The sequence below is a fragment of the Oryctolagus cuniculus genome, chromosome 17 (genome assembly GCF_964237555.1).
Source record: "Oryctolagus cuniculus chromosome 17, mOryCun1.1, whole genome shotgun sequence".
Taxonomy (NCBI): Eukaryota; Metazoa; Chordata; class Mammalia; order Lagomorpha; family Leporidae; genus Oryctolagus; species Oryctolagus cuniculus.
The window spans coordinates 5,966,823-5,992,016 of NC_091448.1; the positions used below are offsets into that span (position 1 = coordinate 5,966,823).

The window sequence follows — 25,194 nt, forward strand, 5'->3', positions numbered from 1 at the left end:
CCCCCCCCCCAACTCTGCCTTCCAAACAAATAGATCTTAAAAAAAAATCAGTTAACATAACAAGGCCAGCTCTTGATGCAGGATGCACAACAAGCACTGGTCCTTGTTGTTATTATTAACTTGGGATCAGAGGAAGCATTTCGGTGCACAGGAAGGAGCGGGGTCGGGGGTCGCCGTCCGCACCTGCTCACGCGCATGCGCACTTGGAGGCCTCTGCTGGCGGCTGAGTGTGCACGCGGCCGGGGAGCAGCTCAGGAAGTCTCTCTGGAGTGGGCGGGTTTTCTCCTGGTGCGCAGGTGGGTGAGGGGGGTCCACAAGGCAGGCCCGTCTTCCCGAGGCCCCGCCGAAGGCTGCGGCAGGCCCACTGGAGGCTCCAGGAGGAAGGTGACAGCTGGGGAATCCGTGAGGCTGAATCCAAACAACCAGGACCAGGCTGGCGGTGCAGCCGGTCTCGGGACGTGCGGGGGTGGCAGAGACAGTGGGCAGCCCCTGTGGGGCGAGCCCTGCCCCTTCGCTCGCACCAAGGGCTCGCTCAGCCCCTGCTGCGTCGGTCAGCATCTCCGTGCTGCGTCGGTCAGCATCCCCCTGCCGTGATGCTCCCAGTGTCCGACCAGGGCGAGACCACGAGGCAGGCGATGAAGGGACCGGCGGCAACCAAGCTCCAGCCGCGGGCCGACCTTCTAGGCGGATTTCTCCTCTTCCTCGCCTTCTTCCTCTTCCACCTCCTCCCCCAGCATGTCCTCCTCGGACTCCAAAGCCGGGGGTTTCTCTTGCTGCTGGAAGACACCGGCAAGGTCGGTGAGGCTCCGGCCTCGCCCACCCCAAGGCGTGAACCCCAGGAGGCCAAAAGCAGCCCGACTGCTGGGTGCCCTGCCTGGGGTCTGCGGTGCCAGCTCCCCGGCCAGAGAGGCCCCGGAGATGCTCAGAGCCAGCAGGTGCACGGGGACCGGCGGGGCCTTGGGAATCTGCCGCGTCCGGCCCGGGCCCCTCAGGGCTGCAGTCTTCCCTGAGATTGCTCCAAGTGTCACGGAGAGAGCGTTTCAGGATGACAGCGCCCAGCAGGGGCCTGGCGGCCGCCCTGCACCATAACAGGTGGTCGAAGCCGGCTAGCCTTCTGAGGGCCTGGATGGGCCAAGGGTGATGGGTGGAGGAAACCTGGGCTGCGGGTCAGAAGGCCAGGGCTCCAGGCGCACCTGTCACACGGCCAGCATGAGAATCGGGCATTTCACACCCAGGCACTTCCAAATGCAATGAGTGAAGTCACACCCCTTCCTCAGAGCGGGGGAGGGGGCAGAAGACGGAAGAGGTCGCAGGTGCAACCAGTTCCGGTCTCCCTCTGTCACCGGAGCCTTCTGTCCGTGACCAGGGGCCAGCTCGGCTTTAGGCGGTGGCTCAGAGCCTGGGACCCAGAGCCTTCTGTCCGTGACCAGGGGCCAGCTTCGGGGCGGGGGGGCTTTAGGCGGGGGCTCAGAGCCTGGGACTTCACGCTGTGCCGTCATCCTGACGCTCCCAATCCTTTCCAATGAGGAGCCCCTATTTCCACTCTGCACATCCTCTACCCTGACTGTGCGGCCTCCCTGCTTTGCTGACCTTCAGCTCTGGCCCATTTTGGCCTCTTATCAGTGGACCCCCTAAAGGCCAGGACCAGACGGTCAAGGTCAACCTCCTGACTTCCCAGCTCAAAGCCAGGGCACCAAGAGAGGGAGTGACTGGCCCAGGCATGCAGCCAGAGAGTGCTGTAGATGAGTGGCGGTCTGGGCAGCCCGCGGGCCCTCGGGTCCACTCTTTTCTGGCAGCTCCCTTGACCCCAGGATCTCATAGGTTGGCCACCATGCACATACAAGGTGCACCTGCCACGGTGGGTGGGGACAGAGAGTGTCCAGAGGCCTGGGGCACAGCTCCCACCCTCGAGGGGTCTGAAGACAGGAAGGGTGCAGTTCCTCCCACTGGTCCCGTGGCCAGAGTCAGGCCCCCCCCAGAGGTCAGCCAGCAGGCAGAACCCGGGGGCCCTGGCTCCCATCGGGCGGCCCCCAGCCCAGCTGCGCCCCTGCCGAGGCTCCTACAGTCTCTGGCTTCTTCTGCATGGCCTCCGCCTCCTTCTTCCTCAGCTCGGCGAAGACGATGTCGAAAAACTCCTCCTCGGCCTTGGAGACCAGCTGGTCCAGGTCGACGGCCAGCTCGTCGTAGTTCTGGTCCTCGTCCTTGCCCTCCGCCCTGCCCCTCTCCTTCAGCCGCATCTCTCGGTGCCGCGCCTCCAGGAGCTTCTCCCGCCGGGTCTCCCGCTCAAATATCTGGGACACACGGGGACAGAGCGGCCGGTGGGAGGAGGCGGGGCAGCTAGCGGGAGGTCGGAAACTAGACAGAGTGACCCGGGCGAACCACGCAGGGTTGCCGCTGGAAAAGCAAAGCCCAAGGGAGCTTAGCTACGCAGCGGATGAGCGTGGGCAATGCAGACAAGCCTCACACTCACGCAGGGCGCTCACTCTGGGCCCCGCGGTGCCCCACGGAGGCCACCGCTTCCCTGCCTGGGAGGGCGGGACCCCTGGCTCTCTCTGGCTACTCCGCCCTGCGCGCGCCCCGCCCCGGCGGCCGGCACTCACGGAGGAAGCAATGTTCTTCTCGTTCCTCTGCAGGGTGGACAGCCCGCTGGACACTTCCAGCAGGGTGGTCGTCCCCAGCTGGGAGCCGCAGGCTACGAGACAGCCGCTGTCCTGCACCCGGAGGCAGAACAGGGCCTCGTCGCACACCTGTCGGGGGGCGGGGCAGACCCAGGCAAGGGGAAAAGGGGAGCAAAGTCACGGTTGTCTGACTACCTGGGCCCCCGGCTCCACAGCCCAGGTGACGCCCCCTACCCGGAGACGCGGTGTCACAGCCTGGGCCCGCAGCCTCATCTCCCTCCAGCCCCCGCAGGCTGGTGCCCCGCTGACACGAGTTCAGGCTGGGGGAGGCCACGCCAGGCACTTGCTGCTTTCTCTCTTTTAATTCCCCACCAGCAAGGGTCCCTTAACCCCGCAGGAGCCCACCCCACCACGTTCCTGAATGGAGAGCCGTGGGTGGCCGGCAGAGCTCCCGGCACGAGGACACATCCGATCACACGCGTGCCCCCCATCCCCCACGGGCCCATGGCTGGCTGAGGGTCTGGATGCATAGGGTGGAGGAGGGGGTGCCCGTGACCTTCAGGCTGAGGGCGGGGTCGCACTGCTTGAACACGAAGTCCCAGATGTCCAGAGTCCCATCCATCTTGGTGGTGAAGAAAACCGCTGGCCGCGTGGGGCTCCAGGCACCGTCCGTGAGATAGGCCATGTGGTACCTGTAGGAGCCGGGGTCACAGGTCAGAGGCCACTGTGGCTGGGAGGGACCAAGAGGCTCCTGGACTCCAGGCTGTCTGAGCCTTGCTGGGCAGGAAGTTCTTCCTTGTGTCTGACTTCTTACTGGGGGCCAACCTCAGCTGCCCACACTCACAGGCTGCGCTCTTTAAATAAATTATTTTGAAAGGCAGAGTTACAGATAGAGAGGGAGAGACAGAGGTCTTCCGTCCACTGGTTCATTCCATATGTCTGCAACAGCCAGTGCTGGGCCAGGCCGAAGCCAGCAGCCAGGAGCTCCATCCAGCTCTCCCATGTGGGTGCAGGGGCCCAAGGACTTGGGTCTAACCCGCTGTGCCACAACACTGGCCCCAGGAGCCTGGAACTTTATCCAGGTGTCCCAGGTAGATGTAGGGGTCCGAGCATTTGGGCCACCTTCCACTGCTTCCCCAGGAGCAGCCGGGACTTGAACCTGTGCCCGCATGGGATGCTGGCATCATAGGCAGCAGCTTAACCCATGGCACCATAGCGCGAGCCCCTGCTGGCACCTCTTTAAAGAGCTCTGACGATGGTCCTTCCTGTGGGCCGGTTCCCGGTGCTCCTCTGTGGCGAACCCCAGGCAGCAGGTGCAAGCTGCCGGATCAGGCCCCGGGCTCCGAGCTCACCGGGAGGAGCCCGATGAAGGAAGTGCCGGGAAAATCCGATTCCGGGCTCAGGAGGGGGCTACGTTTCCCGCCCTAGAGAGTCTCCCCCATGACAAGGTGCACTTTTCAGAGAAACGTTCACGCACACACATACGTGGGTGCCCACGGTGCAGCCTGCGAGCTCCCCGCCAAAGCCCACTCTTCCCTTTTCCAGTGGACTACATTCCAGGACTACATTTCCCAGACCCCTTTGCAACTAAGTGAGCCCCCACAAGGGAGAAGCGAGCGAGACTAACCGGGGATTGACGGCAGATATTTTTCAGTCTGTCTCAAATGGCCCATGGGATAGACTTTTTAAAAAAATCATTCGTCTTTTCTGAAAGACAATTATTGTTTTATGTTCATTTTATTTGAAAGGCAGAGAGACAAAGATCTTCCATCCGCTGGTTCACTCCCCTGGATGCCTGTGGCCGCTGAGGCTGGGCCAGCCTGAAGCCGGGGGCCTGCCTGAAACTCGCTCTGGGTTTCCCAGGGACCCTAGTACTTGGGCCATCACTGCTGCCTCCCAGGTGCACAGGGGCAGGAAGCTGGGATCGGAGCAGGGCCAGGACGGGCACCCACGCGCTGGGATGTGGGTGGGACGGGGGTGTCCCCAGCAGCACCGGAAGTGCTGTGCCAGACGCTCCCCTCCCCCGAATTCACACTGGACTGGGCCTTCTGGATTTTTTTTTTTTTTTAATTTTTGACAGGCAGAGTGGACAGTGAGAGAAAGAGACAGAGAGAAAGGTCTTCCTTTTGCCGTTGGTTCACCCTCCAATGGCCGCCGCGGCCGCTGTGCTGCAGCTGGCGCATCGCGCTGATCCGATGGCAGGAGCCAGGTGCTTCTCCTGGTCTCCCATGGGGTGCAGGGCCCAAGCACTTGGGCCATCCTCCACTGCACTCCCGGGCCACAGCAGAGAGCTGGCCTGGAAGAGGGGCAACCGGGACAGAATCCGGCGCCCCGACCGGGACTAGAACCCAGTGTGCCGGCGCTGCAGGTGGAGGATTAGCCTAGTGAGCCACGGCGCCGCCCATCCTCCTGTATTGTTACTAGATCTGCTGACCACCACGCAAGAGGAAGGAGACACACGGGCTGTGGGACCCAGGCCCACCTGCTCCCTCTGGGACTGAGCCCTGAGGGTGAGGGCGAGGGCTCTGCTCAGCCCAGGCCCATCCTCCGGCAGCTGCAGGACCCAAGGGGCCGTGAGAAGCCGTGACGAAGGAATTGGCTAAGACATGGATCCCAAAGCCCGCATCCCATACGGGAGCGACGGACACCAGTCCTGGCCCCGCTCCCGAGTCCAGCTTCCTGCTCATGAGCCCCCGGGCCCAAGTGCTTGGGCCCCTTGTCACCCACGGGAGACCCGGATGGAGCTCTTGGCTCCTGGTTTCGGCCTGGCCCAGCCCTGGCTGTCATGGGCATCTGGGGCGTGAGCCAGTGGGTGGGAGATCTCTGGCCCTCTCCTGCTCGCTCTGTCCCTCTGTCTTTGCAGCAAACAATGAATCTTAAAAAACTCACTCCTCTGCGGAGCCTTGGAAGCAGCCAGCTTTGGGGATGGAACCTCGCCCCCCAATGAGGCCCCGTCACGCCAGCGCGGGCGTTTGCGAAGGGCGTTCTCTCCACTCTACAGGCGCCATGGCTGGGGTCCCCCCGTCCCCCACCTCACTTGGTCCACATGATGGACGATTCCCGGCTGTCCTCAGACCAGATGCGCGCCGTCCAGTCGCCCACGGTGAGGAAGTTCTTGGGGTAGAAGGGGTTCCTCTGGAGGGCGTAGATGGGGCCGTGGTGGCCCCCGAAGGTGCACACGATCTTCTCGGCCGGCGTCTTGGCCTTGCGGTTGCAGGAGATGACGATGCCCTGCTCGGTGCCCACCATGAACTTGGTCGGCTGTGGAGGGGGAGGCACCAGCTCTGGGCTCAGCCTCGAGGCCAGCAGCCTGTCCTGGGGGTCAGCAGGTGCAGGAAGGAGGCCTCGGCCCGGGCTGTGCCCCAGCCCTCCTGGGGTGCTGTCCCCACTCTGCGCAGCCTCCTCGGGTCTCCCCCTTTCAGGGGACCTGCTGCAGGACTGCAGGCATGGGGACACCATCCCTGACTCTCCCGGCCGCTGGAGGTCACCACTGGCCCCTCCCCAGGACATCCCTGTGTCTGCGAAGCATTTGCCCCCAACAGTGCTGTTGCTGGGTTACAGAGAGTAGACCAGGCCTGCAGAGGGGACGCCGTGTGGCCCAGGCCACTGGAGAGCCTCATTTGGCACGACAGTGACACCGGCCGTGGCAATGGCTGGGTGGATGCCCCTGCAAGTTCAGAGCCACCAGCCCTAAGGACGCCGCTGGGGGTCAGCGATGCAGTTTGTCCCTCCTCGAGGCTGTGAGCTCCTTGGGGGAAACCAGCTCATCTTTCTTGGCTCCGAGGCCACTAACGGGCCACCTAGCAGATGCTCGTGTCCCTGTGGGTTGTGTGGGCGAAGGCCGGACTCCTGATCCAGGGCTCCCCCCTCGGCTCTGAGCACAGCCCCTCCACTGTGCGTGCTCTGCCTGTTCCCTGCTCTGCGCCTAATCTCCAGCCCAGACTGGGGCCCTCCGCGGGCAAGACCTGGACCCACGCGGTGCTGTGTCCTCAGTGCCCAGGTGGACAGGTGAGCTAGAGAGGGGAGGGCCACACTGGGAAGGGAAGGCCTTCGCGGACCCGTGAGCCTTGTGGGTGTTGAATCTGCCCCTGCACAGCGTCTAGGTTTTTATTTAAAAAGATCGTTTTATTAAGAAGTTTCCTTCTACCAGAAAATTACTAAAGATGCAACCACAAAACCTTTAGAAAACACCCAGATCTGCCCTTTCTTGCTCCCCAAACTGGAGCCAACATCCTTACTTTAAAAAAAAATGAGGCCAACACTGTGGTGCAGGTAAAGCTGCTGCCTGCAGTGCTGGCATCCCATATGGATGCTGGTTCGAGTCCCGGCTGCTCCATTTCCCATCCAGCTCTCTGCTATGGCCTGGGAAAGCAGTGGAAGATGGTCCAAGTCCTTGGGCTGCTGCACCCACTTGGGAGACCCGGAAGAAGCTCCTGGCTCTTGGCTTCTGATTGGTGCATCTTTGGCCACTGCGGCCAATTGGGGAGTGAACCAGCAGAGGGAAGACCTCTCTCTCTCTCTCTCTCTCTCTCTCTCTCTGCCTCTCTTTCTCTCTCCATGTAACTCTGACTGTCAAATAAATAAATCTTTTAAAAAATTATTTCACGTATTTAAAAGGCAGAGTGAAAAGTGACAGGGAGGCCAGCGCCGCTGCTCACTAGGCTAATCCTTCGCCTGCGGCGCCGGCACACCGGGTTCTAGTCCCAGTTGGGGCGCCGGATTCTGTCCCGGTTGCCCCTCTTCCAGGCCAGCTCTCTGCTGTGGCCCAGGAGTGCAGTGGAGGATGGCCCAAGTCCTTGGGCCCTGCACCCCATGGGAGACCAGGAGAAGTACCTGGCTCCTGGCTGTAGCGGCCATTTGGGGGGTGAACCAATGGAAAGGAAGACCTTTCTCTCTCTCTCTCACTAACTCTGCCTGTAAAAAAAAAAAAAAAAAGAAAAGAAAAAAGAAAAAGAAAAAGAAAAAAAGAAAAGAAAGAAGGAAAAGTGAGACGGGGAGGTAGATCTCCTGTCCCACCACCAGGGGGAGCACCCACGTGGGAGACCTGGATAGAGTTCCAGCTTCTTGCTTTGGCCTGGGTCTGGCCCAGCCCTGCAGTTGCAGCCATGTGGGGGTGTGAACCAGCAGATGGAAGATCTCCCCCATCCCAACAGCCTTTCAAACATATAAGTCTTTTTTTTTATTTTTTTTTATTTTTTTTTTATTTTTTTTTTTTTTTTTGACAGGCAGAGTGGACAGTGAGAGAGAGAGACAGAGAGAAAGGTCTTCCTTTGCCGTTGGTTCACCCTCCAATGGCCGCCGCAGCCGGTGCACTGCGGCCGGCGCATCGCGCCGATCCGATGGCAGGAGCCAGGAGCCAGGTGCTTTTCCTGGTCTCCCATGCGGGTGCAGGGCCCAAGCACCTGGGCCATCCTCCACTGCACTCCCTGGCCATAGCAGAGAGCTGGCCTGGAAGAGGGGCAACCGGGACAGAATCCGGTGCCCCGACCGGGACTAGAACCCGGTGTGCCGGCGCCGCTAGGCGGAGGATTAGCCTAGTGAGCCGCGGCGCCGGCCCATATAAGTCTTTTTTAAAACTGCCTCAAACTATGCACATTCAGGTAATTTTTTAAATAAATAAATGCATGCCTTTTGAAGCCACTAACTCATGATAATTCGAGAGGCAGCAACGGGGAAGGAACACGCTGGTCACTCTGTGATGTGAGCCAGTCACCGTCTCCCCTGCCCAGCGTCCTGCATCGCCCACAGGGCCCTCCAGGCCCGCCCCTGCCGCCTGCCACCTCACTGCGCGGCTTCAGTGCGCAGGCTCCAGGCTGCCTCCCGGCCTCTCATCCCCTCCAGCTGGACACCGTGGGGACCCCATCACCCGCAGGTCTGCCTCTGCGGTCCCTCTGAACCCTGGGTCCCCCGAGGGACCCAAAGGAAGCTTGCAAAGATGAACAGCCGCTCCGACGCCAGCGGCGTGCGGGTTCTGACCTGTGCGCAGCCCCACCCTCCGCCGGCTGCCCGTGGACTCCCGAGGAGCCGTCTTGGCCGGCAGACTGGCTCTGTGGCTCTCAAGGGAGCGGCACAGCGGCCCGGGGTGTGCCACACGCCTGCCACGCGGGCGTGGTGCGGTCCTGTCATCACGGGAAACACCCACGCGGCTTTTACTGCCCTGTAGTGCCACAGCTGTTCAGTTTTATTACACGGACGGCTGTGTGTTGCAGACTGCGCCTCATTTGCTAATTACCCGTTATCACAGCTGTGTGCGCATTGCACGAATCCAGAGGGTGGGGATTTCCGTGGCCTCAGGCACACACGGGGTGCGGGGTGGGAGGCCCTGGCGGTGCCCCCCTGGATACGGACCGCTGCTCTATATCTGGCTGCCTCTCCCCCCGGCTGGAGCTCCAGCTCCGGGGGCACAGACCCTGGTCCCTTTTGGTCACTGATGTAGCCCCGGTGGCCTGCCATGGAGTAGGAGCTTGGGCAAGGCTGGTGAACGAGTGAGTGGACAAAGTGACCCGTGAGCCTGGCAGAGCCCCCAGCCCAGCCCCCAGAGACCCGCCTCCCCCCACAACCCGTTCCCCTCTGGCAGGGACCGGCGTGGCCTTGATGCCACCAACGTCCACAGTGCCTGGCGCCCCTGGGCCAGGCGTGGGCTCAGCTGAGTTACCGCCCACCTCACCCCACCAGCATTCATGCCCTGGCCTTGGGCGACCACCCCCCCGGGGGGGCAGGTATGAGGCCAGAGCCCCACGGGGTTCCAGGGTGAGGGCAGACAGGTGGCGCTTCCCCGGGAGCCAGGCCTGGGCTCCAGTGAGAACCAAGCCAGGAATAGCCCGGGCCAGGGACATCTGCTTCCTTGCTGTACAGTCAAGAGTTCATTCGCTGCTTCTAGAAGCTTCCTGCCCGGGACACACGGGCATCACTGCTCAACTTCGTTTCTCTCTCCTTCCTTCTCAGTTAGCAAACGCCGGAAACATGCCTGTGCCCTGGTTTCCCAGGGAGCCCCCTCTGACCTCAGGTCCCTGTCCCAGGAGAAGGGAAGTGACCAGCCCAGGGCCCCACGGGAGACAGAGGTGGGGCGGAGGGGCTGGAGGCCAGGCCTCCCCAGGTGGGTCCCGAGCAGGGCCCCCTCTGTCCCACAGGGCTTTTCAGGAGTCCTGTGCTGTCTGAGAGGTTGCCTTCTGCCCAGCCCGGCCACTGCCCAAAAAGAGAATGGCTTCCTGCCCAAGAAGCTCTGCTGCCCCCTGCTGGAAGGTAGCTGTAACGACCACGCGGAGGCCTGGCAGGGGGCGGGACCTTGGGACTCCCCGGGAGCGGAGCCCTCAGCCACAGCCTGTCCTTGCTGCTTCCCCACCCCCACCCCACTGCCCTGCCCGGGCGCTGGAAGGCAGGGGAGGCACGGGAGGGGGCACTCACCAGCGTAGACTCAAACTCCAGGGAGATGGCCCCCAGGGCGTTCTCCAGTTGCTCTTTCCTGCTGATGTCCATGACCACCACCTCGGTGGGCTCGCTCATCTTGCGGATGTCCCACCACATGACCTCCAGGGGAGAGGGGGCCGCTTGGAGACCTGGGGGGGGGTCTCCTGCTCTCCCGGGCTTTTCCCTCCCCTGCCCCTGGGACCAGACAGCGGGGCACAAGGACTGGGGCGCAGCGGGCTAAGCTGCTGCTTCCTGCACCGGCACTGCACAGCTGAGCGCCTGCTGGAGTCTGGGCTGCTCTGCCGCCCACGTGGGAGGCCCAGCTGGGGCTCCTGGCTCCTGGCTTTGGCCTGGCCCAGCCCTGGCCACTGTGGCCATTTGGGGGTGAACCAGCAGATAGGAGATCTCTGTCTCTGCCTCTCCCTTCCTCTCTCTGATGTTCTGCCTCTCAAATCAATGGATAAATCTTTTTTTAAAAAAAAAAAAAAAGGAAGAAAAAGGCTGTGTCTGGACCTCCCAGCAACCCCTGAGAGTGATCACACTTTGAGAATCGCCGCAATGGCTCAAGGTTCCCAAGCACAAAAGCCCGGTGCTGGGCCTCACCCCAGGCCTGCTGAGGCAAGGTTGCCAGTGTGGCCTGGGAATCCCTCCTTCAAGGTCTCGGGCTATGCTAACACCGGCAGCGTTGGAATTGCACACACGGGGCGGCAGTGTCGTGAGTAGCAGGTTAAGCCGCCACTTGGGACGCTCATGTCCCGTATCGGAGCGCCTGGTTCAAGTCTTGGCTTCTCCCTTTCCAACCCAGCTTCCTCCTAGTGCACCTGGGAGGCAGATACTGTCAGAGACCCAGACGGAGTTCCTGGCTCCTGGCTTTGGCCACGCCCAGTCCTGGCTATGCCAGCATTTGGGGAGCAGAAGACAGGAGACCCTCTCTCCTCCCCTCTCTCCTCCCCTCTCTCCTCCCCTCTCTCCTCCCCCCTCTCCCTCTGTGCGGCTCTATCATTCAAATAAATACAAAACGTGCACATGCATTGGCCGAGCAACCCTGCACAGGAGAGTGATAAAGCCGGGCAGTCCCATTCTCTCGGCTCCACCTTGTGGGCACCAGCAAGATCCGCAAACCCACCTACATAAATCCCGGCCCGCTCACACCGCACAGTCCCCGAAAATGGCACCGTCTGCAGCACCCGGCGAGTGGAAACCTCAAGGGCAGAGCAGTGTGTGAGCTGTGCGAGGGGCGGGAGCCGGGAGGCAGGTGTCTGCTCGGAGACCATCTCTGAAGGCAGGCGGGAGGCTGACGCCCTCCGGGAGGGCTGGGAGTCCGGGGACAGGGACGGGGGAAGGCACTCTGGGGCCCGGCATTGTGGCGAAATGGGTTAATGCTGGCATCGGGTGCTCCACGTTCAGTCCGGCTCCCTGCTGAGGCATTTCGCCGCCTGCCCTTCCATACTCCTGGGAGTTTGTCCCAGGCCTGTGCACCGCTCAGCGGCCAATTAAAAACCAAAAGGCAAAAGGCGACCGCCCTGGGTGGCTCTGACCTGCGCTGCGCCCGGCCCCGGGGCCTGGCCGGTCAGTACCTGCCCGTCCGTGGAGGCTGAGAAGCACTCGGTGCCTGTCTTGGACTGCAGCCAGATGGTGCCGTACACGGGGTCCCGGTGGCTGAACTCGATGGTGGACAGCTCGGCCACCAGACTGCCCTTCCTGGTGTCCCAGCAGGCTGGCAGGGGAGGAGACGAGGGAGGGGTAAATGGGGGCACTGGCGTCCCCCCCTGGTGCAGGGAGCACGGCTTGGGATCGGCAGGTCTGTGGCTTTTTGGGGTCACAGCCTGAGTTTCCTACCAGCCCCCACCAGGACTCCCAGCGTGCAAGCTTCATCCGTTCCGGGAGCCCCGGTCGCATGTCACCCACCACACTCCACCCCTGGGGGGCCACGGGGAATAGGACTGGGGAGACAGGCAGGGAGCCCACAGAGGGAGCCCCTGCTGTGCTGTGCAGCGGAGGAGCACGTGGGGTGGTCAGGGTGTTTGTGGCACTGGTTAAGGAGCCCCCTGGGACGTCCGCACCCCCTATCAGTCCCTGGGTTCCTGCCCTGGCTCTGCTTCCAATCCATCCTCCTGCTAGTGCACCTGGGAGGTAGCAGGGATGGCGCAGAACTTGGGTCCCTGCCACCCACATGGGAGACCTGGGCTGAGTTCACAGCTCCTGACATTGGCCTGGCCCCGCTCCGGCTCTCCAGGGAGACTGCCGGAGCCCCTCGTCCAGGAGCCAGCCAGCGCTTCTGAGAAGTGTCTCAGCCGTTCCGGCTCCGACCACCAGAGGAAGAAGGGAAAAGCGCGCACAGGGAGGGGGAATCAAGCCCCCAGAGACACAGAACCTCCCAAAACAGATCCCAGAGGAGACGGAGCACCGAAAGAGACCTGGCTCAGGGAAAGAGGCGGAATTTGTCATTCCAAAACGTCCAATAGGGGGCTGGCGCTGTGGCGCGGCAGGTAAAGCTGCCACCTGTAGTGTGGCATCCCATATGGGTGCTGGTTCGAATCTTGGCTGCTCCACTTCCGATCCAGCTCTCTGCTGTGGCCTGGGAAAGCAGTGGAAGATGGCCCAGTCCTTGGGCTCCTGCACCCATGTGGGAGACCCAGAAGTAGCTCTTGACTCCTGGCTTCAGATCAGTGCAGCTCTGGCCGTTGTGGCCAATTAGGGAGAAAACCAGCGGATTTTACCTTACCTTACCAGCACTGTGTAACTCTTTCAAAAAACAAACAAACACTCCAATAGAGAACAGCTGGGAGCAGACGGCTCCGTGGGCGAATTCTGCCCAAGACGCCAGGGATTCACACCCACCCCTCACAACCCTGCAAGGAGCGGCCCAGGAGGAAGGCTGCCCAGCTCATCCTCCAAGCCATGTGGGTGTCCCTGGCACCCTCCCCGGCAGTCTCATAGCCCCTGACAGCTGGGGGGGCCTGGTCCACTGGGCCCCCACTTGACTTGAGCTGCGGTTTTAATACTTCTCGCCACGCACGGAATTTGGATTTCCTCGAAGGACCCCAGCTGCAGACACTGCTGGCCCTCGGCAAAGCCGGACTCACGCCGTCTGTGTCTGCCCCGCCAGGTCCCCCACAGCCCGTGCCTGGGGCCCCCTCACCTATCTGCCCGTTGTAGCAGCCGCCGATGAGCACGTGTGCGTCTTTGGGGTTGTACTCCAAGGTGACCAGCGGGGAAGACGGCTTCAGCGTGATTTCTGGCTTGTTGGGGTTTTCTATAAAACGAACCCCTAGGCCTGGTGAGAGACGGGCCGAGCAGTGGAGCCCCTCGCACAGGTGGGGGTGCACGGGGGAGCCCAGAAGCTGCTCTGTGGTTCCTCTCTGCCCTCCGTGGAGGGGCGGGTTTCATTCTGGGGACTGGGAGGTGTGCACCTGCCGTTGGCTCTATTTCCAGGACTGGGGACCGAGCGGTGTGTACCGGAAGGGTCGCTGTAGGAACCCACTGAGCTTCTTAGGAGCCTCAAGCCCCAGCTCTGCACCTGGCGCCCACGAGAACAGCGGAGGGTGGGGCCCACCACCATCGGCCCCTGCCGGGCTGCGGTCATCAGCCCCTGCTGGCCAGGGATGAGGGGACGTGTCCCCAGAGGTGGGCCAGAGGCACGAGCCCCCTTCCCCTCCCCTGCAGGCCCCTTCCCAGCTGGGCAGCGTCTTTCGGATAAGCTCTTTAGGGACCAAGATCAGCATCCCGTGCGGATGGAGGCTCTGGACTCGGAGGGAGCCTCCGGCCTCTGATGCAGCTTCTGCCCAGCTGTGCCAGAACCCAGACAGGGAAGGGCCATGCGGCTTCCTCCTCCTGGGTCATCGGCCCTCTGCTTCCGCCTGCCCTCTGCCCTGCTTTCGCGGGCCTCGGCCCTGCCCCTGGAGCCCACCCTGGCCGCCAGGACCCCACGCTCCTCACCCAGGTCCCAGATGTACGACTCGTGGCTCATGCCCAAGGGGGCCCGCTGGAAGTTGAGACAGGAGTAAGCCACGGCCAGCTTCCTGTTGCCGTCGGGGTGCCAGGAGAGGTGCGTGGCCGTCCGCTTGACCTCCTGGGGGTCCCTTCAGGGGGAGCAAAGGGCGCGGGGAGGCTGCAGTGGACGCTCCCCCAACTTCTTTTTTTTAAAGATTTATTTATTTACTTGAAAATCAGAGTTACACAGAGAGAAAGAGAGGCAGAGAGAGAGAGAAAGAGAGAAAGAGAGGTCTTCCATCCGCTGGTTCACTCCCCAATTGGCCGCAACAGCCAGAGCTGCGCTGATCTGAATCCGGGAACCAGGAGCCTCTTCTGGGTCTCCCACACGAGTGCGGGGTCCAAGGACTTGGGCCATATTCTACTGCTTTCCCAGGCCACAGCAGGGAGCTGGATTGGAAGTGGAGCAGCTGGGACTTGAACTGGCACCCATATAGGATGCTGGCACTGCAGGTGGTGGATTTTCCCGCTACACCACAGCGCTGGCCCCTCCCCAAACTTCTTATTGATGATATTTTAAAAAATGTTCAATGGGGCTGGTGCTGGGTGCAGCGGGTAAAGCCGCCATCTATAGTAAGTACCAGCATCCCATACGGGCGCCGATTCAAGTGCTGGCTGCTCTGCTTCCAATCCAGCCTCCTGCTAATGCGGCTGGGAGAGCAGCAGCAGGTGGCCCGAGTGCTTGGGCCCCTGCACCCACGTGGGAGACCTGGAAGAAGCTCCTGGCTCCTGGCGTCGGATTGGCGCAGCTCCGGCCATTGCGGCCATCTGGGGAGTGAACCAGCGGACGGAAGACCTCTCTCTGTGTGTCTCTCCTTCCTCTCTCTCTCTGTAACTCTTTCAAATACATAGATCTTTAAAAAATAAATAAAAAGATTCACATATATCGAAGCACTCAGAGAAATCGGTTTTTCCCAATGAAACTGACAAGACTCCGGGAATCGGAGAACCAGCCTCACAGCCGTCCAGATGGAGAAGAGAGAAAGCGGGGACAGCGACCCAGCACACGCAGGCCCAGTCCCAGGTGCGCCGACGAGCCAGCGCTCTGAGCCTTTCTCTTCCGTCACCGTCATAACAAAGAGCGGGCAGGGAGTCCGGGATTACTCTGTGGGAGTCGAACGCGTGTCCAACAAAGCCTGCACATGAGTGTCGCCAGCAGTTCTCACCGCAATCGCCTGGCGTGGAAGCGACCAGAATGTCCTTCCGGGGGGCCAGCAGGTGCACGGGGACGCTGCCCCCACACAACGGCGTGTTTATTACCCAGCACCCAAGGCCTGAGCCCCTGTCTCAGCCAGCGTGCTGTAGCACAATGGGACACCTGGGAAAACTAACTTTATAAGAAGGTATTGGAAGTTCAAGTCCAAATCAAGGCCCAGGGACGTGGCCTCCGACCAGGCAGGAGGGCAGCAGTGGTGACGCCATGGGGAGCAGACACAGCAGCTGGGCCTCACCCAGGCTCTCTCAAGCCCCGCCTCCCCCCAAAACCACCTCCTTAGCACCATTAACAGCAGGAGGAGGCCTTGGGTTTCAATTTCCCGAGAAGTCTGGGAGCCAGACTGCGTTCCAAACGCAGCGGCCACCAAGACGGGGGCGGGACACCTGCCGCAGAGTGAAGGGAGCCACCGGGCAAGGCCACGGACTGCGAGACTCAGAGGCGGACCACGGCGCCAGGAGGGGCGGGGGGAAGGGAGGAACACCGGACTTTTAGGGCGGTGAAGCCGGGGTGGTGGGGGGAGGGGCTCACAGCTTGGCCACGCCCCCGGCTGGCCGCTGAGCTACCTGAAGACGTTGATGGTTTTGGCCGAAGGCGCCTCTTCCGTCACCTCCACGGCTTCCTCGTCGTCAAAATACTCCTGGTAGATGTCGATGGCGTTGTTCTGCTTGATGCAGTGCTCCATGATCTGGGGGGGCGGGGGGGCGGCCGGGGGGTCCTTAGCAGGAAAGGGGGGCCCCACCGACTCCCCGGGCTGAGACGGCCCTGCGCCTCCCGCGGTTTCAATGGGGGCATGTCCTATGGGTTCTTGGGGGTCTGCAGACAGCACAGATACACACAGCCCATAAAGGCACAGTACACTGACAGCACCTCCTCCAGGAAGCCCTCTGGGGTCCCTACAGAAGGAAACTGTCACTCCCTCTTTACGGGGCAACAGGGCAGGCAGCCCCTTCTCTTATAGCATTTCTTCCTCTGCCTTCTGTGGAGAGCACTGAGACACGCCTGGGTAGGTGGCAACAGCACTGTGTCTACACCTGGTTTGGCCCCCAGTGGGCTGCAAAGTCTTGGGGCCCAGGATACGGGTGAGGTTCAGTTTTGCAAACTCAGTGTGCTCGGTCCAAACTTGGTGAACGAATGCATGCATGCGTGATCCTGTTGCCTGCAGGGTGGGGCTCCCACGGGCTTCCCGCTGCTCAGTTCCTTCCCAGGGCCTGTTCAGCCCTTGTGCCTCCCCCACCGCTAACCCGTGTGCCAGGTCCCCGACTGCACGCTCCCGAGGGCTGGCCTCTGGCTTCCTCCCGCCCCACCCCCCACCCCCAGTGCTGCACGAGGCCACGCAGGGCCAGGCACAGCCGGGTTGTGCCACCCGCTTGGTCCCGACGCTGGAGCTGGAGTCCATACCGAGCCCAGCTGCGTGATGGCATTGATGTAGTTCTCGTCCTTCTCCACTTTCTTCCGGAAGCGGATCGTCTGCTCCAGCTCCTGAGGGTTCACATCCTTGGGCCAGCCCCCCTCGACGTGGTTAACCCCGCGGGTCTCCATCTCAAACCGCTCTGTGTTGGCCTAAACAGAGCGCGGCGGTGAGAGGACGGCCATCTGGCCCCCCTCCCCGGGGGGGGGGACCTTCAGCCACTTCTGTCAACCCGGAACGGGGGGGCTCCAGGGCCTGAGCTGTCGGGGGCAGCCCCACGAGGTGCTCTGGCCAAAGCCACGAAGCCAGGAGCTTCCTGGTCCTCAGGGGTGGGGGTCACAGGCGGCCACACAGCGCCACCCTGTGGAGCCAAGCAGTTTTGCAGCTGATAACCGGTGCTCCAGTTCTCTCCAGTTCTGCCCTGAACCCTGATGGACCTGTTTTGTGAGATTCCAAAGAAAAAAAGATGTGAAGGGTCCTCCTCTATCGCACCGTCGAAGACACCCTGGAAATAGAGACTTTTGGAGCAACTCCGCATCTGGGTTTGCTGTGCTGGTCCTTGGGAATGGGGGGTGGGGGGCTTTGCCCGCTCAACGGGCCCCATGCCTCCCTCCTCCTTTTTCCTCATTTGTTTTTATTGTGTCAAATCATACACAACACAAAGGTGCCCATGTTGACCACTTTCAAGTGCACAGTTCTGGGGCACGCATTTGGTACACCGGTGAGGACGCCGTGGTCAAGATGCCCCTGGGGGTGCCAAGCACACCTGTGTTCCAGCCCCAGCTCCTGCCCCCTGCTAATGTGCACCCCGGGAGGCAGCAGGCGATGGTGCAAGTACCTGGGTCCCTGAAACCCGCATGGGAGACCCAGATGGAGTTCCAGGCCCTGGCCTTGGGCTGGCCCAGCTGCAGCTGCTGCAGGCACTTGGGGAGTGAGCCAGTGATGGAAAATCTCTGTGCCTCTGCCTTTCAAATAAAGATGAGAACTCAGGGGGCGGGGCTGCGGCGTAGCAGGTGAAGCCACCACCTGCGGTACCTGCACCTCAGGTCCCGGCTGCTCCACTTCCGATCCAGCTCCCTGCTAATGCGCCTGGGAAAGCAGTGCAGGATGGGCCAAGTGCTTGGTCCCTGCACCTACACGGGAGACGGATGAAGCTCCTGGCCCAGCCCTGGCCACTGTGGCCATTTAGGGAGTGAACCAGTGGATAGAAGATCTCTTCCTCTCTCTCTCTCTCTCTCTCTCTCTCTCTCTCTCTCTCTCTGTAACTCTGCCTTTCAAATAAATGAACAAATATTTTTTAAAAAATTTTTTGAAAATTTGGGGCTAGCACTGTGGTGTAGTAGGTTAAGCCTCTGCCTGTGGTGCCGGCATCCCACATGGGCGCCGGTTCTAGTCCCGGCTGCTCCACTTCTGATCCAGCTCTCTGCTGTGGCCTGGGAAAGCAGTAGAAGATGGCCCAAGTCGTTGGGCCTCTGCACCCGCTTGGGAGACCTGAAAGAAGCTCCTGGCTCCTGGCTTCAGATCAGCCCAGCTCTGGCAATTGCGACCATTTGGGGAGTGAACCAGCGGATGGAAGACCTTTCTCTGTCTCCCCCTCTCTCTATCTAAAACTCTACCTCTCAAATAAACTCTTTAAACAAATTTTTGAAAACCCAGGGGCATTATCAGCCACACCCCTGTGCAATCATCATGACCCTTGACCTCCACAGCTTCCCCAGCGCCCCAATGGAAGCCCTGTTTCCACTAAGCAATCCATAGGGACTGTCCGGTTGTAAGCCAGCGAGGGCTGGCTCCCAGCAGGAGAGCCTCGGGGGTGTGGCCAGCCTGGCGTCACTGTTACTGGCTACAGCACGGGTGCCATCGTCCAGGTCCCCGCCGTGATAATCAGCTCGGGAGAGCGGCTTGCCTCTGAGCTGAGTCACCCACGAGGCTGGGGCCAGTGCCTCGTGCGCCTCGCGCGCCACCAGAGCCGGTCAGGAGCTGATGCCCGGGGCCACACAGGCACGGAGCGCTCAGACCTCATTTCTCTCCGCTTAGAGCTCCCCGGTCTGGAAGCTTCTGCAGGACTTTCTGCGGTCTTCAAGCTGAGCCGTTCCCTCCCTCCAGACCCCTCCCCAGCCGTGGTGCAGGAGCCCCTCTGGGTCCACACTCACCCGCCCTGGAACGGCCAGGTCCCTCCTGCCCTCGGCACCGCACCCTGCCTGGGACACCCAGTCCCTCCTATGGCCCCGCCCCCCCCGGCCGGCCCCCAGCTTCCCCAGCCCGGGTCATCCCCCCCCACCACCGGGGGGCAGGACGCACCTCGTGTTCCGACATGCTGACCGAGCACTGGATGCCCGTGTCCACCGGGTTCCGCTCCACGAACTGCTCGGCCAGCTCGGGGTTGGGCCGGATGTCGATGTTCAGCTCGGCCTGGCGGTCGGAGAAGCTGCATTGCTTCCCGAACTCGCTGCGCTTCTTGACATACACGTACACGATCTCCATGACAACGGCTGCTGCAGGGGGGCAGAGGGGTGTGGTCAGGTGGGGGTCTGGGGGGGGCTGGGTTCTCAGTCTGGCTGCGGGAGGGGGAAGGGCCTAGGCAATTGGTCCAGTAGCTGCATCTGCATTTTTTTTTTTTTTTTTTTGACAGGCAGAGTGGACAGTGAGAGAGAGAGACAGAGAAAGGTCTTCCTTTTTGCCGTTGGTTCACCCTCCAATGGCCGCCGCTGCAGCCGGCGCACCGCGCTGATCCTGGCAGGAGCCAGGAGCCAGGTGCTTTTCCTGGTCTCCCATGGGGTGCAGGGCCCAAGCACCTGGGCCATCCTCCACTGCACTCCCTGGCCACAGCAGAGAGCTGGCCTGGAAGAGGGGCAACCGGGACAGAATCCGGCGCCCCAACCGGGACTAGAACCCGGTGTGCTGGCGCCGCAAGGTGGAGGATTAGCCTATTGAGCCACGGCGCCGGCTTGCATTTTTTTTTTTTTAATTTTATTTAGGGGCCGGCGCTGTGGCGCAGCGGGTAAAGCCTCCGCCTGCGGTCCCGGCATCCCATGGCATCCCATATGGGCACCGGTTCAAGTCCCGGCTGCTCCACTTCCAATCCAGCTCTCTGCTATGGCCTGGGAAAGCAGTGAAAGATGGCCCAAGTCCTCGGGCCCCTGCACCCACGTGGGAGACCCAGAAGAAGTTCCTGGCTCCTGGCTTCGGATCGGCGCAGCTCCAGCTGTTTTGGCCATTTGGGGAGTGAACCAGTGGATGGAAGACCTCTCTCTCTCTCTCTCTCTCTCTCTCTCTGCCTCTCCTCTCTCTCTCTCCCTGTAACTCTTATTTTCAAATAAACAAATAAATCTTTAGAAAAAGAAAAACAAATGCCAAACTGGACTTCGTTCAAAGTAAACACTTTGGCGCTTGGAACTTTCAGAAGACAAGGAGGAGGCTGGCGCTGCGGCTCACTAGGCTAATCCTCCACCTAGTGGCGCCGGCACACCGGGTTCTAGTCCCGGTCGGGGTGCCGGATTCTGTCCTGGTTGCCCCTCTTCCAGGCCAGCTCTCTGCTGTGGCCAGGGAGTGCAGTGGAGGATGGCCCAGGTGCTTGGGCCCTGCACCCCATGGGAGACCAGGAGAAGTACCTGGCTCCTGCCTTCGGATCAGCGTGGTGCGCCGGTTGCAGCGCGCCGGCCGTGGCAGCCATTGGTTGGAGGGTGAACCAACGGCAAAAGGAAGACCTTTCTCTCTGTCTCTCTCTCTCACTGTCCACTCTGCCTGTTAAAAAAAAAAAAAAAAAAAAAAAAAAAAAAAAAAAAAAAAGGAGGAGACAAGCCACAGACGTGGGGAAGACATTTGCACGTCCTCTGTGTGACGAAGGACTTGTATCCAGAGCATACGAAAGACCTGCGGTGCTCCAGGCGCTGCGGACAGCAGCTCACAGCCACGCTCGCTGGGCGCAGCACCCGTAAGTCCCCGAATGGCTACACTGATGCCCACTCTATGGCTGTCTCAGGACCTCGCAGCAGGGGCGAGGGGCAGCTCCGGGCCCTGGAGCCGCTGGGGCAGGGCTGAGCGGGAAGGAGGGTGGCAGGGCCATCTCTGCACCCATACAAACTGCTCATCCCTTTTCCAGCCCCAGAACCACCCAACCGGAGCCAGACTCTCAAAGACACCGGTATTCTGCCCCCCGACCCCGCTTCTTGCAGTGTGCAAGCCCCCTTCCCTGGAGAAGACAATGGCTTGGCGGGCACAGGGCATCCTCATGTGTTTACTCTTCTGCATGGACACAGGATGCCAACTCGGTGAAACACTGGCCCCCTCCCCCTGCCCCGCAGCGTGAAGCACCTGTGCCTCCAGACAGAGCGGTCAGGCCCCACAGTTAGGGGCTCGCTCGCTCTTGCTCTCCCTCTCTCCTAAAGGAAAACTGCTGGGGCCAGCATTGTGGCATTGAGGGTTAAACTGTCGCCTGGGACACTGCATCCCGTAGGAGCGCAGGTTCAAGGCCTGGCTGTTCCACTTCTTTTCTTTTTTCTTTTCTTTTCTTTTCTTTTCTTTTCTTTTCTTTTCTTTTCTTTTCTTTCTTTCTTTCTTTCTTTCTCTCTCTCTCTTTCTCTCTTTCTTTTAAGATTAATTTATTTATTTGAAAGACAGAGTGGGGGTGGGGGGAGAGAGGTCTTCCATCCGCTAGTTCACTCCCCAAATGGCCACAACAGCTGAGGCTGGGTCAGGCCAAAACCAGGAGCCAGGAGCTTCTGCCGGTTCTCCCACAGGGGTGCAGGGGCCCAAGGACTTGGGCCATCCTCCGCTGCTTTCCCAGGCCACAGCAGAGAGCTGGACTGGAAAAGGAGCAGCCAGATCTCGAACTGGCTCCCATATAGGATGCCGCCACTGCAGGCAGCAGCCCAGCCTACTACATACGCCACGGTACTGGGCCCCGTGTTCCGCTTCTGATCCAGCTCCCTGCTAATGCACCTGTGAAAGCACTGGACGATGGGCCAAGTGTTGGGGCCCCTGCACCCTGTGGGAGACCTGCGTGGAGTTCCAGGCTGCTGGCTTCAGCGTAGCCCAGCCCTGGCCATTGCAGCCATTTGAACAGTGAACCAGAGAATGGGAGATCACTCCTTCTATTTCTCTCTGAAATTCTGACTCTCAAGTAAACAAATAAATCTTTAAAAAAAGCAAAGCAGACGCTGTGAGACAGCCGGCTCCTTGGAGACACAAGGCAGCCCCAGAGAACGAGGACAGTGCTGGAAGACACAGCCAGCCTCTCGGCCCGGATCAGAGACTCCGCAGCCTGGCTTTCTCTCTCGGCACATCGCAAGGCCCATCCCCGATGGGAACAGAGACGCTGTCTTGTGTCTGGAGGGGCCGAGGGGACCCCGACAGGCTGGGCTCAGGCCGGGAAGACAGCTCGCTCAAGGATCCCGCCAGGCTTTCTCACAAGCCAGCAGAGCGTGACGATGGACGGCGCGGTCAGTGAGGGTGGTCTCGGGAGCCCGTCCCCTCCTCTGCGTTACAGGTGCTGTCAGGCTTCCTGGGGGCGGGGCCTAGCAGGATCAGTGCCCTTTTCGGAGTGTCAGAGGGCAGAGAGACCCAGGGATGTAGAGGTGTGCAGGACGCTGGTCCCTGAACCATGCAAAACTGGCCGCTCCTGCCCGGACATCAGAAACACAACCGCCTGTGGCACCGGACCAGAGCCATCGCTGACTGCGCAGACCGAATTCACCGGGCAGGGGAAGCCCCGGGGTGCATCTCCTGTGGCTGCAGAGGGAGACCCAGGGAGTGCCGGGGAGGACGAGGGTCAGGGCGGCAGCTCAAAGGCAGGCAAGCCGGGGCGGAACACGGGGACCCCAACAGTGTCGTCTTCTTGGGCCCTGGGGCAGGCCCCCCCCCCCGCCGCCATGTCTAAGTGCCTGGGACTTCGAGGGCAGAAGACACAGGGGAGGCGTCCTTGTTTCCGTGCCGTGTCCTTGTGCACCTCCTGGAATTCCGGGGCCCCAGGGGACTCCACCGTCATAAGGGGTGGACCTCACTAGGAAGGCCCCAATCCCACCCCCTGGAGGCTGGCACTGCTGACGGTGGGGTGTGAGGGCAGGGAGAGGTGGACAGCAACGCTGGTCTGTGTGCACCTGTACCCCCCAAGCACGGCTGTGCTGTCGCCAGGGAAAGACCCCTGTCCCCAGCACCTAGCGCAGAGGGGCCCCTAGACTCACTTTGTCACCTGCTGAGTGCCTGAATGTGACACTAACCGGCTACCCCGGCTCCCTGCAGAGCTCTCCCGCCTTGCCCTGCTCTGCCTGTGTTGGCCTTGAAAAGCAGAGAATCTGAACCAACCAGGGACGGAGACAACGCAGGGTCTGAGAGCTGGGACAAGCCGCACTGAGGGTGACCGCTCAGCTCGGGTGGGGGATGAGGGCTGGCCCAGGCTGGGGAGGAACCAACCCATATGCGACCTTGACCTTTACAGGGACTCCCAAGGGGGCTACAGTAAGGACCCCCGTAAACGAACCGCCACCTACAGGTGCGCCACGCCCCTGGCTTCCTGCCCTCGGTTCGCATCAGAAGCTGCTCCCCCCACCCCACCACGCAGCTGGGAACCCCCGGCCCCTCCAGGACACCGGGGCTGCGTCAGCGCCGGGCGCGGAGGAGGCTGCAGGGTCCCTGGCCGCGCAGATGCCCGTAGCCGCGGGCGAGCACGGACGGGCCGGACCCGACTAGGCGCGCAGGTCCTGGCGCGGCTGTCCCAGAAGGAAGCCCTTGGAGGGGCTTGGGCGCTCCCCTTGGCTCCCCGCCCCCCTCTCCCGCCGCCCTTACCTGGGGTCCGGTCCTCCTGCCGCCGGCGGGCTGGGGACGCGCCCAAGCCCCGGTCCCCGGCTCCTGCGGAACTCCAACTGCCCAGAGCAGCGTTGGGCGTCGCCTAGCAACCCCGGCCAGGTGCGGGACGCGCGACGCAGGGCTGGCAGCGCGGAGCGCGTGACTCCCGCCCTCTGCCAGGGGACCGCGGTGGGCACCGAGGGAGCCTCGTGGGTGAAGTCGCGCTGCGGTGGCCGGCGACGGTGGGGCGGAACCGGGTCTCACCGGTGCCTGGGGACACCCCCCCCCCCCCCCGGACAGTGCGCCGCGCTGGGGATCCTGGCCACCCACGAGGCGCCCCTTCCTTATTAACAGGAATTATAACCCGGCCCGCCCCTTCTTCCCCGCCCCCTGCATGAGAAACACGCGTGGGGACTGTGGGGGCTGGGTGCCATGTTCGTTGAATGAATGAATGAGTGAATGAATGAGTTCTGCTCAGGTCAAAGCAATGAAGTGAGGGGGACAGGGGATTAGAAACCGGAGTTTGAGGCCTTCATTGGTCCCTTACTGATCACGTGACCTCAGACAACTTCCTTTTCTTTTCCTCTCGTTCACTCCCTAAATTGCCACAAAGGCCTGGGCTGGAGCCAGGAGCTTCATCCGGGTCTCCCACGTGGGTGGCAGGGGCCCAAGCACCTGGGCCATCCTCCACTGCTTCCCCAGGTGCATTAGCAGGGAGCTGGATCAGAAGTGGAGCAGTCGGGACTTGAACCTGCACCCACACGGGATGCTGGAGCTGCAGGCTGTGGCTTAACCTGCTATACCACAGGGTCAGCCCCACAAGCTTCCTTTTCCAAGACTCAACTTTCCCCATCTGCAAAGTGGGGGCCCAGTGGGGGGGCCTCGCAGGATAATTGGGAGGACTCAGCGGGGCTGCCCAGAGGAGTGTCCAGCCCGTGCTGGAGGCAGAGGCACTGGCCCGGATGGACGCCCGCTGTGAATTTACCACTGCGGGGAAAGCGGTGAACCCGGGTTCAGGGCAGGACTTGGGCTGGGCGGAGGAGGAGTGGGCTTGGGCCTTGAAGACTGGTTCTGAGTTGCAGGGGGGAGTGAGGAGAGCATTCCAGATTGAGGGCGGAGGGCGCGGTGAGAGCAGGAAGAAAGGCCTCTGGGGAGGGGCACTGGGGGCTCCTGGCTGGAGCTCACCGTCCCTGCGGGAAACACAGAGAGGCAGGCCTATGGGGCAGGTGTGGGGGGAGGGGAGTGCGGAGAGCAAGGCCGAGGCACCCGGAGTGGGGGTGGGGGGGAGACCCGGGCAGGACGCGAACATCCCTGGCCCACTCCCTGCGCTCTCTGCAAACATGAGGTCCCACCACCCGCCTGCCTTTATTGAGGCAGGGCAGCTCGCTCCCATGGAGATGGCGCCTCGTGGGTGAGAACCAGCCAAGCCCTTCGCTGAATGGCTCCTGCTCCCACCAGCGGAGGGCTCCCTTGCCGGGGGCACTGCCGGCGGGGGGTGGCCCGGGCTGGGTGGAGGGCGGCCTGCAGGTCTCCCGGGTTCGGCGCTGTGTGGTCAGAGGCGAATCTGACTCAGACAGAGCACGCGGAGCTAGGAAGTGGCTCAGTAGCTGACGCAGCCCTGGTGGCTGGGCAGTAACCGTCCCGCCGCCCCCAGCCTGGGAAGCCGCGAAGTCGCTGACCACACGTCCTTCCCTGGCTTAAGGTGGGCGTAGCCAGGAAGGGGGGATGGGGGACGCAGAAAAGAGGATGCAGCCGCCCCTCTCAAGTCA

The 25,194-nt window shown here is 61.7% G+C and overlaps 1 protein-coding gene across 2 annotated transcripts; it reads right to left on the reverse strand.

Annotated features, from left to right (window-relative positions):
* Window positions 1-47: 47 nt before the first annotated feature.
* Window positions 48-23,566, reverse strand: DNAI2 (dynein axonemal intermediate chain 2). Of its 2 annotated transcripts, none has more exons than XM_070060363.1 (13): window positions 23,426-23,566; window positions 18,944-19,137; window positions 16,633-16,794; window positions 15,798-15,919; window positions 13,965-14,107; window positions 13,168-13,281; window positions 11,603-11,742; window positions 10,023-10,145; window positions 5,656-5,879; window positions 3,175-3,310; window positions 2,601-2,747; window positions 2,064-2,291; window positions 48-773 (listed from the first exon to the last, which is right to left on the reverse strand). In XM_070060363.1, exons 2-13 carry the CDS (start codon window positions 19,124-19,126, stop codon window positions 681-683), a joined length of 1,815 nt encoding a protein of 604 aa, XP_069916464.1. In that variant the 5' UTR covers window positions 19,127-19,137; window positions 23,426-23,566; the 3' UTR covers window positions 48-680. The 2 variants fall into 2 exon arrangements, with proteins under 2 accessions (XP_069916464.1, XP_069916463.1); XM_070060362.1 differs by having other exon boundaries at window positions 48-776.
* Between the last annotated feature and the right edge of the window lie 1,628 nt (window positions 23,567-25,194).

Coding starts and splice junctions, on each gene's coding strand:
- DNAI2 (XM_070060362.1), bottom strand. CDS start 19,126: ATGGAGATCGTGTACGTGTATGTCAAGAAGCGCAGCGAGTTCGGGAAG. Junction 13,282..13,964: donor GTCGTACATCTGGGACCTGG/GTGAGGAGCGTG, acceptor TTCGTTTTATAG/AAAACCCCAACAAGCCAGAA. Junction 777..2,063: donor TGCAGAAGAAGCCAGAGACT/GTAGGAGCCTCG, acceptor GGTGTCTTCCAG/CAGCAAGAGAAACCCCCGGC.